Raw genomic sequence first — 15,724 nt, forward strand, 5'->3', positions numbered from 1 at the left:
CACAAGAGGGAAAGAAATTTTTTGTCGAAAAATAGATTTCGCCAAGCGTAATAGCGCGTTGCGTGGATCATCAATCACGTGATTACATGCATATTGTTATTGGTAACTCGTTTGGCTCAGTGATGGAATGTTAATGTCGTGTGATACACGACCTTCGACCCACTGGCCTATGTGACCCGATTTTCAATGTGCGAAGGAAAAACGCGTGAGTGCATTCTCACAATCAGTTATTGCCTACCCAACGATACATGGTCCGTAGGCCTAAGCAACCTCATTTTCTCTTCTACGTGCAAAAATATTTCTCATCGATAATCTAATCGCTTTACCGTAGTCTCTGGCTACGTTACTCTCAAGAAAGTTACGTTATTTCGACATCAAAACACTCTATCTAAAAGTCACCACGGAGAGATACGTACGTAGCAATAGGATTTAAATGTTAGGGTCGCGATCGCTATACTTATTTATTTCTGGTCATTGTGCAAGCGTGAGAAAAATATCGTGCTCACTAGCACCAATTTAGGTTTCCTTGGTTCTAGGAAACGAGCTCGTAGAACCAATTAGAAATTCGATTCGATTCATTAACGACGTTTAATCCTCGATTTGTCGCGAGTTGCACGTGGCAATTGACATTTACAGCAAGCAGCTCTTCGTTCGAGTATATCGAATAAATGTTATTCGTTTGACAACTAAAATAAGCGTTTTAACTTACTAAAACACAGCGAATTCTTTGGTGCGGTAAATCAATGATTTATCGTAATGTTATAAACGCATCAATTTCTTTATATTTCGTAAAATATAATAAAGTAAAGTATAGATGGAAGAAGCAACCACGGTAAGAATATCGAAAGAATCTTTAGAAATCTGCTTCATTCAGCCACCACTGTTCGAAAATAAAATTCGATGATGTAAGTAGATGGAAGAGTATCGCAAATGAAATGTTGGCCATTGATGGGCGAATGCGGGCCACTGTGTTCGTGTTATCGTAAATTTGTAATCCTTTCTCTTGTGTTTCTGATTTTTTCAAAATTAATACCGGTTCTTACATAACGAAAGTTTAAGTTATAATCAACGGATAAAATTGATAACCATATCATAAACTTCGTAACTTTATATATATTTCCTTTTACGTAAGGTTTCCTTTCGTGTTTCTGAATTTTACAAGTTTAATACCAGTTTTTACATAACGAAGCTGAGGTTGAAGTTATAATTATCGGGAAACGGGTCATTTTCGTCCCAGCCTCGCGCAATGGGCTGATAGTTTTCTCATGGACGGCCCTGTTAAACGCACCACTTTGCCTCTAGTCTCGATCAAAATATTTTCGATTATTGATTCGTCGTGTCGACGGATTACGAACAAAGGTTCACGGGCTGGATGCGTCGGAGCGTTATCACGTGTAAAAGTTGCCCGGAGAGACCAGCTATTCGTGTTCGATCGAAAGTTCATCGGCCTTTCACTTTACTCCTCCATAAATTGTACGGTGAAATAACTCGAGATCCTTTCCAGCTATTATAGTACCTTTCGACTACTTTGCATCGACGATTCCATTTATATTCGCGTCGGGTCTCACCCGGGGAATGAGCCGCTGTGCTCCTTCGTGGCTTGCATTTATACTCATTGACAGGAATGATGGATGTTTCGATTTTACCCTCGACTAGTATGATTATAGTTAATAGTTGGAGCACGTAGCAACGAAATTCAATCAATCTTTCTTTCGATCCATCGTCGGCCGGTATCAAACGATCATTTATTGTCCTCTCGCGCCTGGATCCTGATACTGGACCAGGCCTAATGAAGCTACGATCTTTTTATTGTTACTCGATAAATCATGTTCCGTTTATTTTTCCACTATTGCCGGAACATGTCTATTTAGTCGTTGTAATGGATGGCCGTCGCTCGGAACGGGTACCCAGCTTCGACGTAACATCATTTCGCGCAACTTTCCAAATTGGCGCATTAAACTCTCTGACGGCTGAACTGTAAGCGTATACGCGCGACAACACGTTCTCGTTTATTATTTCTCTGTTCCCGATGGCAATTACATATTTGCCAAGAAACGTATCATTTCCAACTATAAACGTCTCCATGGATAAGCATTAACAGTTACATCCTAGTTTCAAATCGATCGTGCATCTACGATTCACCGGCGCTCTAGACATTTTGAAAAATTTAATTACGACACAGACATTTTATCTAGTCGCTGTCCGCGAGCCACTGCTTGCGAATGACCAACGACTGCTTTCTTCATCTGGGATACTTTAAATCAATAGCTTGCTCTTCGAAATCCATTCGAAATCCATCGAGCAGGTTCCTTTTTATCGTGCAAGTTATGATTATCTTTGAAGTTTCGCACGAAGTAAAAGGAAATCTGTAATAGTTTAGCGGAAACAAATTGAATCACGCGCGTTGACTTACTTCTACAAAGCGACTATTATGTTTCGGCTAAAAATCATTTTCCTTCCGCGAGATATACGATATTTGAAAGAATATACAGCGTTTATTACGAATATGGAGCAATGTAACGTTATCTGCGGTTAGAATTCCTGTTTATTACACAGGATATCCTAGGCTTTTTCTGTCCAAACATATTACTAGATCGCGGATGTTTACGGAAAAATTTCAATTTTTGTGTACGCCATTAAAGAAATAGAACCTGAATAAACAAACATCTCTTCGATCCGTCGACTATTGTAAATAGCACTTTACTTTGGATATTTTACGTATTCGTGCACATTATACCGTATTCCGTACATTTTTGCACATTCCAGTTTTCCATAAATGCATTCGCGGTTATCATATTCCGCGAGGAAAAATGAAAAAACAATCTTGTTAAACGCAGGTTCTCGTATGCTTTGTTAAAATGTTGAAACAGAAATCCGCCACGATACGATATTTATGCTATTTCCATTTCTAAGTGTATTTTCTTCTTACAAATCCAAGATGGACATGTATGCAAAGTTGAATTTATTACATTACGAATTGCTCGTTGATTTCTCTCAACTTCGACGAATCCGTTATAAAGTTTTTAATTGATTAATGTCTGACGTGTATTAATTGTTGTCCAGAAAACGTCTGTCATTGAAGCTGCTCGCAAGTAAAAACCTTGTGACGTATATTTTAATAATTTTGCCAACTACGGAATTAATTTTCCTCGACTTGTGCAGATTGGCATTTGGTTAACCATTTTGTCGAACAAAATATAGTTATTTTTGTCATAACTACACTGCGGATGTTTATGGAATTTTATATTTCTATGAACATAATTAAAAAAATGAAATCTAAATATTTCGTTTGCTAAATGCCATAACAAGTATTCTATTTTAAATATACTTGCATATATCCTCGCCTATTATACGCACTCTGTATATTTTTGGAATCTTAAATTTCCCGAAGGTAAATAAATTTCCGTGATCTAGTCGTAATTTTACAATAAAGCATTTATAAGTCTAAGTTTGACGGATGAAACCTTAGACACCTTGTATATAGTACACTGTAGCATAATAAATTTGTATGAATGAACCGTGAGATGATTGGTGTAGATAAAGTTTGGCAAGCTTGGACCAAGTTTTCCTTCTGCTCCGACTTCTTTTTGGGACGTTTCCCGACCTACACAGTATCATAAATAGTCTACAGATTTTTATGCGTTTAGGTGTCGAAAATCTAAAGACGCGCAAATAGAATGCACATCGTTTTTTTTTCTTCTTCTATTTGGAAGTAGTTTACAATCGATTCTCATTGAGAATTGTAAGTAAATTATTCTGGCGTGTTACTATCACGTGAGTAATAAGTGATTATCGTATGTTCGATTCTAGCTGAATCTAATGTTTAAATCTACAAAGTAATGTCTTTCTAGCATGCGGATCTGATCCGTCGTGTCAAGTAATTGAGTAACTAGTGGGGTTTGGTGGTTGTTGATTCTACTAATATCTAATAAATAATAAATAATATATAATCTTAATAATAATGATTTAGATAGAATGCTCGTCGTAGAATGGAAAAATCTATAAAATATTTGCAGTATAATACTCGTTGTAATATTTAGCGGATAAAACAAGTCTCTGTCGAAACTCTACTGTTTTATTCGTGTTCAGAAAAAACGTAGATTTGCATGAATATCCTCAACCTACTCACAAAGTAGCAAGTCAGAGAGTTTGATGAGAAAATGCCAGAGAAGTTTAATTATGCGTGAATAAGTGGTGTATTGGAAGATGTAAAAAGTATTGGAGCTTTAGAAACACGTTTATTCGATTACGGCGTGAAACCAAATAGACTTCAGTAGAAATCCTAAACGAGACGACATTACCGTGAGCTAATTAAAATTTCAAATCGTCTATTTTGGAAACAATTTTACGACGAAGAAGAAAACGAACGCGTATTTCAAGTCAGAGATTGCAACGACGATTATCAGATGCAGGTCCGGGCGTTATAATCTTGCGGAGACTATATTCCTTTGCTAGAACAGGCTTGGTAAGCGATTCGGTCTCTAGCGTGGCCATGAAGTACAGAATATCAAGCATTTACTATAGCGATGTTTTGTTTTAGATGTGCAGAGAACGAAATTAGTTAAACAGCAGCAAAAACTGGATTCCTCTCTTGCATTATCATACGACGTTTTACTCTCGAAATTTATAGTGGTGATTATAATTCCGATTATTCATCTTTGAAAACCTATAACCGAAGTAAATAATGTGTCTTGTAACAAAATATATGCAATGAAGCGCGCAGGATAATCCCTTCGTGGAGATTCAAATTGCATCAGTAGGAAAAAACAGAAGAATTGCCAAGAATATAGTTGTAAATCTTGTTAAATGGAATGATTTGCAATAACGAAAATTTTGCGCGCCGGTTCACCATAAATAAAACGCCGGTACTTTACTCGTTGCTATCCTCCGCATACACCGATATAATTTTCGAAACATTTTCCAGCTACTAAACGAGGCAAAATAACTGTTCTCATACTCTTGCGTTCACAATTATTTAAACGACAAAACTAATATCGAATTTTTTAAACTAACATTGAATTAAAACAAGAATAAGGCGCAAATAATAGATTATCTATCTTTATCGTGTATCTTTATTCACAATATTTTCTCTACGATATATTTAAGTATAGATTAAAAGTTGTTAATTTTATTATAAAGAAGAATGCTGCACCTCGTTGTTTCAAATTATCAGAAAAATAAACCAATATTGAACCAATATTTGGTTTAAGCCAAAACCAACATTGAATTTTTTAAACTAACGTTGAATTAAAACAAGAATAAGGCGCGAATAATAGATTATCTATCTTTATCGTGTCTCTTTATTCACAATATTTTCTCTACGATATATTTAAGTACAGATTAAAAGCTGTTAATTTTATATAAATTATATAAATTAATAATTTTATATAAATTAATTTAATTTTATAAAAAAGAATGCTGCACCTCGTTGTTCCAAATTATCAGAAAAATAAAAACGAAACGACAAATACTATTATGGAATATCATCACTGTCATGATCTATTCTAATCACACAGACCGTAAGAAACGTGATTTATATTGCTGCGCGAATCAAGGAACAGGTAAAATGATCAATAAAAAGTTTATCTTGACAGCGTCTCCTTCTTTCTCGACACGCTCAAATGATGTTGTTGCGTAACATCGAGTCAAGCATTTACCGGTACTGAAATTAACCGTTACACTCCTACGCTATTCGCAAATTATCCAGCGAATCTATTAATGCTTAATGATCGTTAACGAAGATTCACCGGGATAGTCGCACGCGTAGCACGGCAGCTCGTCAATTGCCTCGCTCCGTTGATTCCATCGGAGAAAGTGAAGATCGCCTGTGTGTGCATACAGTGACGCGTCTCACCTCCGACATCGTCATGCTTTCGGATACCGATATTTTACCATGGTCACGCCACGACCAAGATTTACTTGCTGGAATTAGTTGCTGATCCTCTTGCTTCGGTTTTTCTACACTTTTAAGCCGATCTGTATTTCATAGGCTAGCATGCTAATCGCCTCCTTTCGCTGTAAAACCGTAGATTAAGCTGGCTTTTTACGTATCGAACGCTTCTTTTTAAAATCTCTGTTTATCCGGCAATTTCATTCGATATAGTCGCGTTGCGCTTAATAATCTTCACCTGTGTATTCCATTGGATAGTATTTCCACTTATACGTGTAATATATTTATTTATTTATTTATTTACTTGTGGGAGGAGGTAAGCCGTTAAAGTAAACTTGTCGAGTACGTAATACGAAATTATTACAAATTAAATTCATAAAGATACATATTAACTTATACAAATGAAGTTCATTACACAATAATATAGATTCGGATAAGATAACATGTTGAATGTTCTAAAGAAGTTGTACGCTGTTTCTGTAATAAAATGTTTGTAATAAATTGAAAGAAAATAGTAATAGAAGGGGAGACGCTGTTGATGTTTAACACCATGCGATCGATAGCGGTGGATATGGTGGCCATGCACGCTGTTTTATGGGACTATATATAAAGAAAATCTCGTAAGATTCTAAAAGGATTGAAAGATATTCTCGTAGATTTTTCTCAGGAAATTAATTTTTTAGTTAATTTAGAGTCAGTGAATAAGCTGATTAAGTACTTTGTGGGCAAATAAAATGTCGTGAACTTTCCTCCCACATTCTAATGATGTTTTGACAGCCAATAGCGGACGTTATTGATCGATTATCACGACAAGTCCAAGACATGGGTTCACTCCGATGTTTGACAGCTATTGGCAAATCCTTTCGAGAGAAACGATTCGTTTTTAAGAAATCATTGTTTTTAATTGTTGTCTAGCAATTTCTACTGTCTGTCACGCTAGTTTTAAATTGCAAATGATTGGAATTCTTAATCGACGTTTTAACTAAAAATTATTCAGTCATCGTATTAAGCCTTCCGGTAAAGATTGTCTTTTGCCTTATTATAAAAATTCATGAACGAATAATGGAAAAATGACGTTTAAAAATAGAGTTCTTATTGCTTCATCATTTTTTCATTCTCGTCAACCTTTATGAGTTTCGTACGCGTAAAAATCTGTGTACATTAATAGAAGTGTATATCACGAACGATACGGGTAATAATTACGACATAAATTCAGGAAATAGTAGAAAAATATCGAATTTTCCAATCGTAAAGTAGTTTCAGACGTAACTTACGTTTTTGCTATAGAAGGTCTTCCTATGGAAGATAATTACACACTTTCTTGGACGTGTAAGCATTCGTATATCGAATATGCCTATATTCATCGGTTAACAGAATGAATCGAAAGAACCAAGTTTCCATTTAAATAACAGACCGTATCAGTATCACGTTATACAAATTGAAAATTAAATAATCTTTTTAAACATGAATTAATCTGTAATTTTTCACACATTTAATCTGATTTTACGCAAAATAGTACGCCGATCCGAGGACAATTATCTTTATATTCTTGTTTTCACGGAATCTTTTCTTTGCGAAACTCTTGTCCGAGTAAAACTTGGCCACTCCAATCGGACGAAAAATTGCGTACACTTGGTTCGTAGTTTCCTCGAGAGTCGTTACTTACTTTGTGAGTGATCGAATAAGTTTTGCGTTGATATACCGCGACGCGACGTAGTCCAAGGGAAATTTAAAGCAGAATTCAAAGAGCAGGATACGGGAAGACACGTTAAAGTATAACGGAAGTATCGTTTATTATTTATTTTATTTAAGATCGCCTTGATCATTTGTTACGGCACTGGCGATTAACAAAATATTAGGTTGTCCGGAAAGTGTCTTTCTTTTTTGCAAACGTGTTTTTTTAGAACAGTGCACCTTCGTACAAACGTGAAACCAAGTGTGTGAAATGTCTCGGTGTTTATCTCAACAGAACAAAATGGACCGTACGTAATTCGACAAAATAATATAAAACAAAAAACGTTGTGCGTCTATCGTTTCCTCATAAAACGAAAGAAACTTTTCGGACAACCTAATACATAACAAGCAGGTACAGAAAGATGTAAAATACAATAAGGCAAACTACGAACTTGAACAGTAGTATCTATATACTTTGAACGTAGTGTATATTAGACACAGTACAATTACAACACGATCAGTTTAGAACGAAATCAGTATGATACAGCGTATGCTAGAAATAAGTCGGTAGCTTAGAATATCATAATCGATCACACAAATTGATATCCGTGAGAAAATAAGGCAGATTCTTGCGATGCCTTTTTATAATTTATACAAGTCTGAATCTCCTTGGGAAAAGCAAATTGAATTTTGTTTTGGCAAACGTCACTACAACTCAAAAGGAGATTTATGGACAGAATGTAGTTCGGTGATTGCACTTAGTTGGTCCATTTTAACTATAATATTCAGTGTATGCAATTCTAAGTCTGGTGAGAATAACTTCCTCTTCTTCATGAAAAAGAAGCGCTTGACTCTTATCAAATATATTTGCACGTATCTTACGTACGTTGAATAGAGGTGTATTTTTGTTTTGTTATTTCTCCGTAGCTGTTATTTTATTCTTTGGATAAATTTATCACACCGTTCTGAGCCGAAAAACCTTCATTGCACTTTCTTACATGGACCAGGGATAAAAACGAAAGAACATCTTAAACCTATCGATTGTATCTAGAACTATCTTCCAGTTACTGTTTATTGTAACCAGCGCATCTGCATATGGACGGCGAGCGCGAACTCACGTTATCATTTTCATCAATTTTCCTAATAATCGTCCTCGATCTTTCTTATCTTGGATTTAAAGAAAGTTTGCGCATCCTTACGAAAGAGCGGCAACCAAGACGGAAACACTACTTTAGGTGGTCGCGTCGCGTCACATCGACGAGCTTTCGGTTTCTCTCGAGTCTGTTGGCATACTCGCGTAAATTTCGCAACCAGTTGGTTTATAAATACCGGGCGCGATGTCGCGAAGCGTAGAAGTTGCAAGGGGGGCAAAAGTTTGGCCACGCTCGAGTTGCTTTCCAGCAGCGGGAAAAGCGAGGACGCGCGGCAAGACGAACAGCGTGCGCCAACTTTCCCAGACCATATTCCTGAGATTGAATTCAGAGAGACGACCGTCTCGAAGTTCGCCTGTGAGTGATGCGCGTACGTCAACCGCTGCGAGTAAAACATCGGAGCCGTGTAATTTCTTGCGACAGCCGATGTTCCCGGCAACTAGCGAAATAAGGAGCAACGATATCTTTGCTCTTCCAAGCGAGCGCCAACCGTTGCAACCAACGAGATATCAAATACCATCCGATCAGCAGTTCTTTTCTTTTATTTTTTTATTGGGTGCTTAAGATCACGCGCACCTTCTAAGGTCATCAGTGATCACGCTGAGAATGATCGATGGTACAGAACGTATTTTTAACAAGTTGTCTGAACCAATATCTTTCGTGGAAAATCTAGAACTTGATTGGGTTTTGGTGACAAGTTAAGAATCTGTCCAGTCTGGTCCATTTTCTGATCGAATCAGCGTTACTTGATCTTTTCTATTCGCCAGTAAATGCCATCATTTATATCGTTACTGACTTTGTGTAGCTCAACAGGCCTCGAATTTCTCCATTCTTCGTTCCACGATTTTATCGTCGCTGTAACGAAATACTTTTGGAGATCGTTGTAGAATATAAGTTGCTGATTTGTCGCAGATGCGCTCGAGCTAGCCTGCTTTGCTGTCCAATCGAATTCTTCGTTTCCTTTGGTACCGACATGTCAGGAGATCCAGAGATACAAAACTGAAAAACGTCGAAACATCGAAATATCTCTTTTGGCACGCTCGAGTTTTTATTTTGATAATGTTCCGGATTATCGTGTTTTACTAGCTTGCAAATTTTCTGAAGCCAACGCTACACTCTTGGCGTCAAAAGGAATAACAAATTTGTCGTGCGTCAATGACCAGTGGCTTTATTCCCACATCCTCTCGATGCTATGATTTATACCGTTCGTACAGTTTTGTCGTTGTATTATACACGGGATACAAGTTCTCGATACCTTAGTTGGCAAACTTTCTATCGATAACAGAATCTCACAACTTTTTCCTCCTTCGCAAGAAAGCAAGAGAAATTGATTGTTGCGTCGTCAGTTTTTTACTCTTACAAGAAACGTTATTCAACCGACGATGAAGTCGCATAGCATTTTTACCACAAAGTATAATATCATTTTGAAATTAGTCACTCAGAAGCCATACTGACCGACTCTACAAATTGAAACGTAGAAAGAAGTCACGATTATAAACATCGTTTCTTCTAAACTCGCCTTGAAATTTGTCGCTATTTGCACTACCTTCCTGTGATAAGTAAATTCGTGGAAATAAGTTCGATAGATAAAGCCAAAGTTCTTCCTCAAAAATAAACTTAGCTTCTAATCTAATCCTCAATGACACTCTTATCGAGCTTCGTGGTGTACTTTCGAACCGTATGAAACGACCTACGCGATCGTCAATTGTACAGCGCGTTTTGTTAATTCTTTTAGTATATTCAGTATTGGAATTTGATGAAATAATCGACTTCTAGTAATTGGTTCTTAATAAAATCGAGATGAGCATCGTCGAAAAATGCGATAGTCTTATGAATTGTTAATCAGTGTTTATTATATCTTACAGGCGAAAAGTTTGTTGTATTTCATAGTAAAAGATACGAGTTATTTCATAGCTGTTATTGCGAGTACGATCTTATGATAACAGCATTTTCAATGACAATGTTGTATATTGGTAATTTGTTTTTGGCAACGCACGAGGACAGTAAGAGATACAAAGCGTTGTATTAAACAGACTATTAATGCAAATGATGGAATTGCGTACTCTGTGCTCCGACAAAATACGATTTTAATTTCTACATCGACACACGTTTTCAACCGTGGAATTACGTATATGATTTTACGCGCAATAATTATAGACTGCTAGCACCATGTAACATGTAAACGCGCAATTTACTGCAAAATTTAACTTTCGTTTGAAAAAATTTCTCTATAAATAGACATTTCGATAAACAAAGAAGTTAGAATTACTTGAGATCTGGGGTGTATTAAAAAAGCATTCTTCAAGGTCTTATGTTTTTAATTCATTATGTTTATATTTAATATATTGTTAATTATTAATGGTATGCACAATCCGTAGTATAAATAACGCCGAGTTTCAAGGCAAATTTAGGAAAGCGAATGTTTCTAATTGTCACTTCTCTACGTTTCAATTTATCGACTTATTTATGGGGTATATTTCCATGAATTTGCTTATTACAAAACAATCGCGAATTTCCAGATGAGTAAAGAAAAACAACGTTTGTAGTTGTCGTTTTTTCACTAGATAATTTAAAACAAATTGATAATTTAAATGCCTTGCCAAACTTCTGCACTCCACAAACAACGAAACTCTAAGTGAAAACTGTATGCTTAAACAAAAAAAAAAAAAAACAGGCTTTTGAAAAATAGACGAGGATTTTGTTTTGAAATCTTAGTTGAAAAAGGTTGCACGCCAATGGATTCAAATTTTCAAAAGTTATTTTTATTCTCCTCGTGCGCATTGTCCCGAGAAGATTCTAAAGTTCTAAACTGGAATACTCGAAGCAAGACGTCATACGTAAAGAATGAATGCGCACAGGATATATCGATGGGTACGAACGCGCTCGATATCTTAGCATAAAATTTTCAATAGCGGAGTTTAAACGACGAGCGTAAATCGGAGGAAGTCGGGAAATAACTTGATCTCTGGCAGGTTGTCGGTGGACGGATCAAGGGATACAAAGCGACGCAGAAGGAAACGATGGAGGAGCCAGTCGACGTGTCTAAAGGCGCTCTCTCACGTATTCTGGCCGAGCTTTCGTAAGCTGGAACTCCACTCACAGGTTATAAATAGGAAATAGGTGTTCATGGTGGGATCTCCCCTTCACTTGCAGTTTTCTCACCGTTTGTTAAGCGGCCACGGAGCGAGAGGAGCGAACGAACCAACGAACGAACGCTCGCCCGTGTTAGCTGCATTCTACCTAATCCATTTTTCGCGACCTCCTTCGTGGCTAACGAGAGAGCATCTGTGAAACGAGGCTAACCGTGCAACAGGAAACCGCATTTTGACGTAACGTAGAATGCGTTTTGCCACGAAACGGACGTTAGGTTTAAGCTGGGTTTACATTAATCCAGTCGCGCTCGATCAAGCGCTGACATTCCAGTATTTTCACTGGAGATCTATCGATGTTATACGTTGCTTCGGTCTTTTTTCAAGCGTCGAAAGCGTCGGATTGTAGCGGCGAAGGATTAAGGTGGATTCACATTAGTTCGATCGGTGGGTCAAGCGATTACATTCAAAAATTCACCTGAAACTCACCGATGTGCGCAATATTCCAGTCCTTCTGGAACTGCCGAAAGCGATGGACCGTAGTGGCAAAGGATTAAAGCTGGGTTTACATTAGTCCAGTCGGTGAATCAGGCGACCGCGTTCCAGTGGTTTGACTTGAAATCGCTCGATGTCTGCATTATTCCAATCTTTTTCGAACTGCCGAAAGCGATGGACCGTAGTGGCAACGTATTCGCGCAAAAAAATGGATAAAACAAGTAGACGATTGCACTTCTAACGTTGGAAAGTCGTGTTCTCGATAGTGGTGGTAAACATTGAATCTAAAAATAGTCTTTCGATCTAGTCGTTGGACTAGATTATCTGCTGGAATGACAGCGCTGTGTTGCAATGAAAACACTGTTCACATCATTCCATTTACGATCCCCTGCCTGATCCGATCGTTGCACAGCAATGCTACTGGACCAATGTAAACGCAGCTTAAGGTTTACGAGCAGCGTCATAATGCGTGCTCCTATCTACCGTTATTCGAAAACGCACGTGTTTTCCTTTGGGACGTTTGCAGCTGTTTAGATCGGTAAACGGACCCTCGAACTAAAGCTTATTACTTTGAAACGCCGACTATATCATTCTGCGTGACTGACCATCGCATCCCTCGGATTCTAACAGACCACCGGGGAAACATTATTATACTTGGGGCACCGTGCACACCAACCGAATCGGTGCCACTCGCCCAAAGAATCGAAAGCCCGGTAGTTTCTGATTTGCGAGCATCATTTTCCACGGTCCAAGCATAAATCGTTAAAAGTATAAATAAGCGGTGTACTGTGATACTGTCACGCTAACACGCGATATTTGATAAGCGGCTGTTATCCGGTGTAGACGTTCCAACTTTCCAACTGTACATTTCCTCTGCGTTGCTTTTTTCCTTCGCTTTATAGCCATGTACCCATTTCTTTATTTAAAACGTTGCTAAAACAGTCTGAAAGTTATTCAAAACGGCGTTACGAGATGATTTATCACGCGCGACACGCGTGTACTTTGTTGAAAATACATTTCGCTGTATGGGAATCGTACGCCTATAACGTGTTTAAAGTAATTGTGTCTGGTTGGAGTATTCGTGATTCGAGTGTGCGATTGCTAAATTTAGATATCAAATGTAGGACTCGTTAAGACAGAAATATACGGACTGTAATATTAATCAGAAGTATCTAAGTACATACGTACGTACGTGTATATCGATTGGTAAAGCAAGGTAGGTGTGCATAATTCCGCCAATGTTCTCGAATTCGCCACTGCAAAAAGTATGAGTATGCCAAGAATCAGCAGCGTTTCAACTAAATATTGCGATCGTTCTTATTTCTCACTGGGCGAATACGTTTTATAATTTAATTTTTATATTCCAATCTATAATGTTCTTTTGTTAATTTTATTCTATAGATGACTGTTTCACTGGCCTAAACGAGCACTAGTGCGTTGTTCGCAATTTTTCGTAGTAATTACCAAAGTTTCTTTTTTCCATATCATCTGCTTCAATAATTAATTTCCAAATTTTTGTCGATATTCCATTTATTTCCAGTTATCCATCAATCGATTCATTTCAGCGATCAAGGACGAATTTCATTATGCCTCTCATAAAATATAGATGTAAACATAAATTATTCGTATTTTATCATACGTATGTTAACTATTTCGTGGAATACCTCGGTTACATCCTTGCGATTTTGTAATGAATTTTGTAATCATGGTGAAATATTGATGATGTATGGTGATTTCGCCAGTTGCAATTTTTCTCTTGTTATTTCTGTTTCAGACTAATTATAAGTCGCTTTTGTAGGTACGTATTAACTTGATGTAGATAAGATCGAGTAAGAATATAAAACGCACAAAGCATTTGAAAACAGTATAGGAATATTTAGAAAAATTACACCACGCTATAAATATTAGTATGGCGAAATTCTGCACATCTATTCCGCCCATCGTTCTCAGTCTAACAAAACAGTACATCCGGATATACCGAGTGTAAATCTTGGTTCGTTAATGCTTTGCCACTGTCAGTCGCATTTATACATATAAATTTCTATAGTTAGAATATTTGCAACTTTATGATTTACGAATATACATACAGTAACTCGCAGACTATTTCATATAGATCTATTTTATGTGGAAAATATGAACACACGTCTCCTGTTATAATCTTACAGAAAGATATTTCGTACGCATTAGATTTATAAATGAAGAAATGATTAATAATCTGGAAAACAGATGACTTACACGATACAAAAACTTGAAATTTTCTGAATAATTAGATTGCTTTTCATATTTTATGTATAACCACCGTTTGTTTGTTAGAACAATACTTATGATTTTTCCATGTGTTTAGTTTGCTTGTAGCGGTTCTCACGATCCAACCGAATTTGAAACATAATTATTAAAATCAATCATTGTTGACAGCTACAAATATTAACAGTTGAGATTCAATTAATTTAAGAGCAAATAATAGTCTTTTTCTAACTTACGAGCGCACCTACGCGAGGCATTAAAAATTGGGAAATTATTTTATTTTCAATTTGAGGAATTCAATCTATTTAAATTGCCACGTTTACGACTACACACTACGAATATCGTAAAGAAGTTTCGTAATATTCTTTCTGGAAAATTTTTTGTATTCTACGGCAAATGACCGTATAGTCATGCGACTTTTTACAAGTAGTGTTTTTTGGGCATTTATGCACTCGTTCTTTGAAACTGATATTCCTCAATACGCATTGAACCTTCACAGCACTCGCGTTAACTTTGTCAAATTGTTTCAAACTTTCTCGAATTCGCATAGCACTGTTAGCTTCTCTGCAGATTGAATAGTTTTGGAAAAATTTGATAGCTTTCCTGTGTAGTAATTTCTCTTTCGGTTTAGATCGACGTGAGACGTCATTATCGAAAACGACGTTCTTCTTTTCAACATTTGGAGAATTATACTCGTTCTATAATATGTTTATGGAGTAAAATTGCACCGATTTTAAACACCAGGTATAGATAGTAATCGTTAGAAACGTAATTCATCTTCTCAGAAGAATATCGATTAATTTGAGAAATTGAGAAATAAAGAAAAGTGTGTCGAATGTCAGAATTTGTTAAGAATTTCTTCGAAATTCCCACTCATTTATATCATTTTCTTTTAATAGTTAAACTTACGAAGTTACATAATTCGTTTCTCTAAGAAATTCGGTACTAAACACGTACCCAGATAGTTGCGATCAATTTTACAATTAAAATACAAAAATTGCAGCGAATCGATTTCACTTATCACGGGTTCGATTAGCACAAAGATAAAGAACAAATAACGCAGTGAAAACAGGCGGAAGAACTCATTGAGTATTAAAGCTCATAAATTTGTTCAAGTTGTTTGCCTCAAAGTTTCAACAGACCCGAATCCGAGTATTCAAAATAAACACGAGTTTCGTAAA

The 15,724-nt window shown here is 36.7% G+C and overlaps 1 protein-coding gene across 1 annotated transcript in view; it reads left to right on the forward strand.

Annotated features, from left to right (window-relative positions):
* Positions 1-15,376, forward strand: part of LOC126866472 (CCR4-NOT transcription complex subunit 6-like) — a 231,348-nt gene extending 215,972 nt beyond the window's left edge. Inside the window, exon 4 of the mRNA XM_050620081.1 lies at positions 11,688-15,376. Within this exon, the coding sequence (XP_050476038.1) occupies positions 11,688-11,761 (74 nt within the window). The 3' untranslated portion in view covers positions 11,762-15,376. The remainder of the gene's footprint in view (positions 1-11,687) is intronic.
* The last annotated feature ends 348 nt before the right edge of the window (positions 15,377-15,724 follow it).

This window comes from Bombus huntii, chromosome 6 (assembly GCF_024542735.1).
Source record: "Bombus huntii isolate Logan2020A chromosome 6, iyBomHunt1.1, whole genome shotgun sequence".
Lineage (NCBI taxonomy): Eukaryota > Metazoa > Arthropoda > Insecta > Hymenoptera > Apidae > Bombus > Bombus huntii.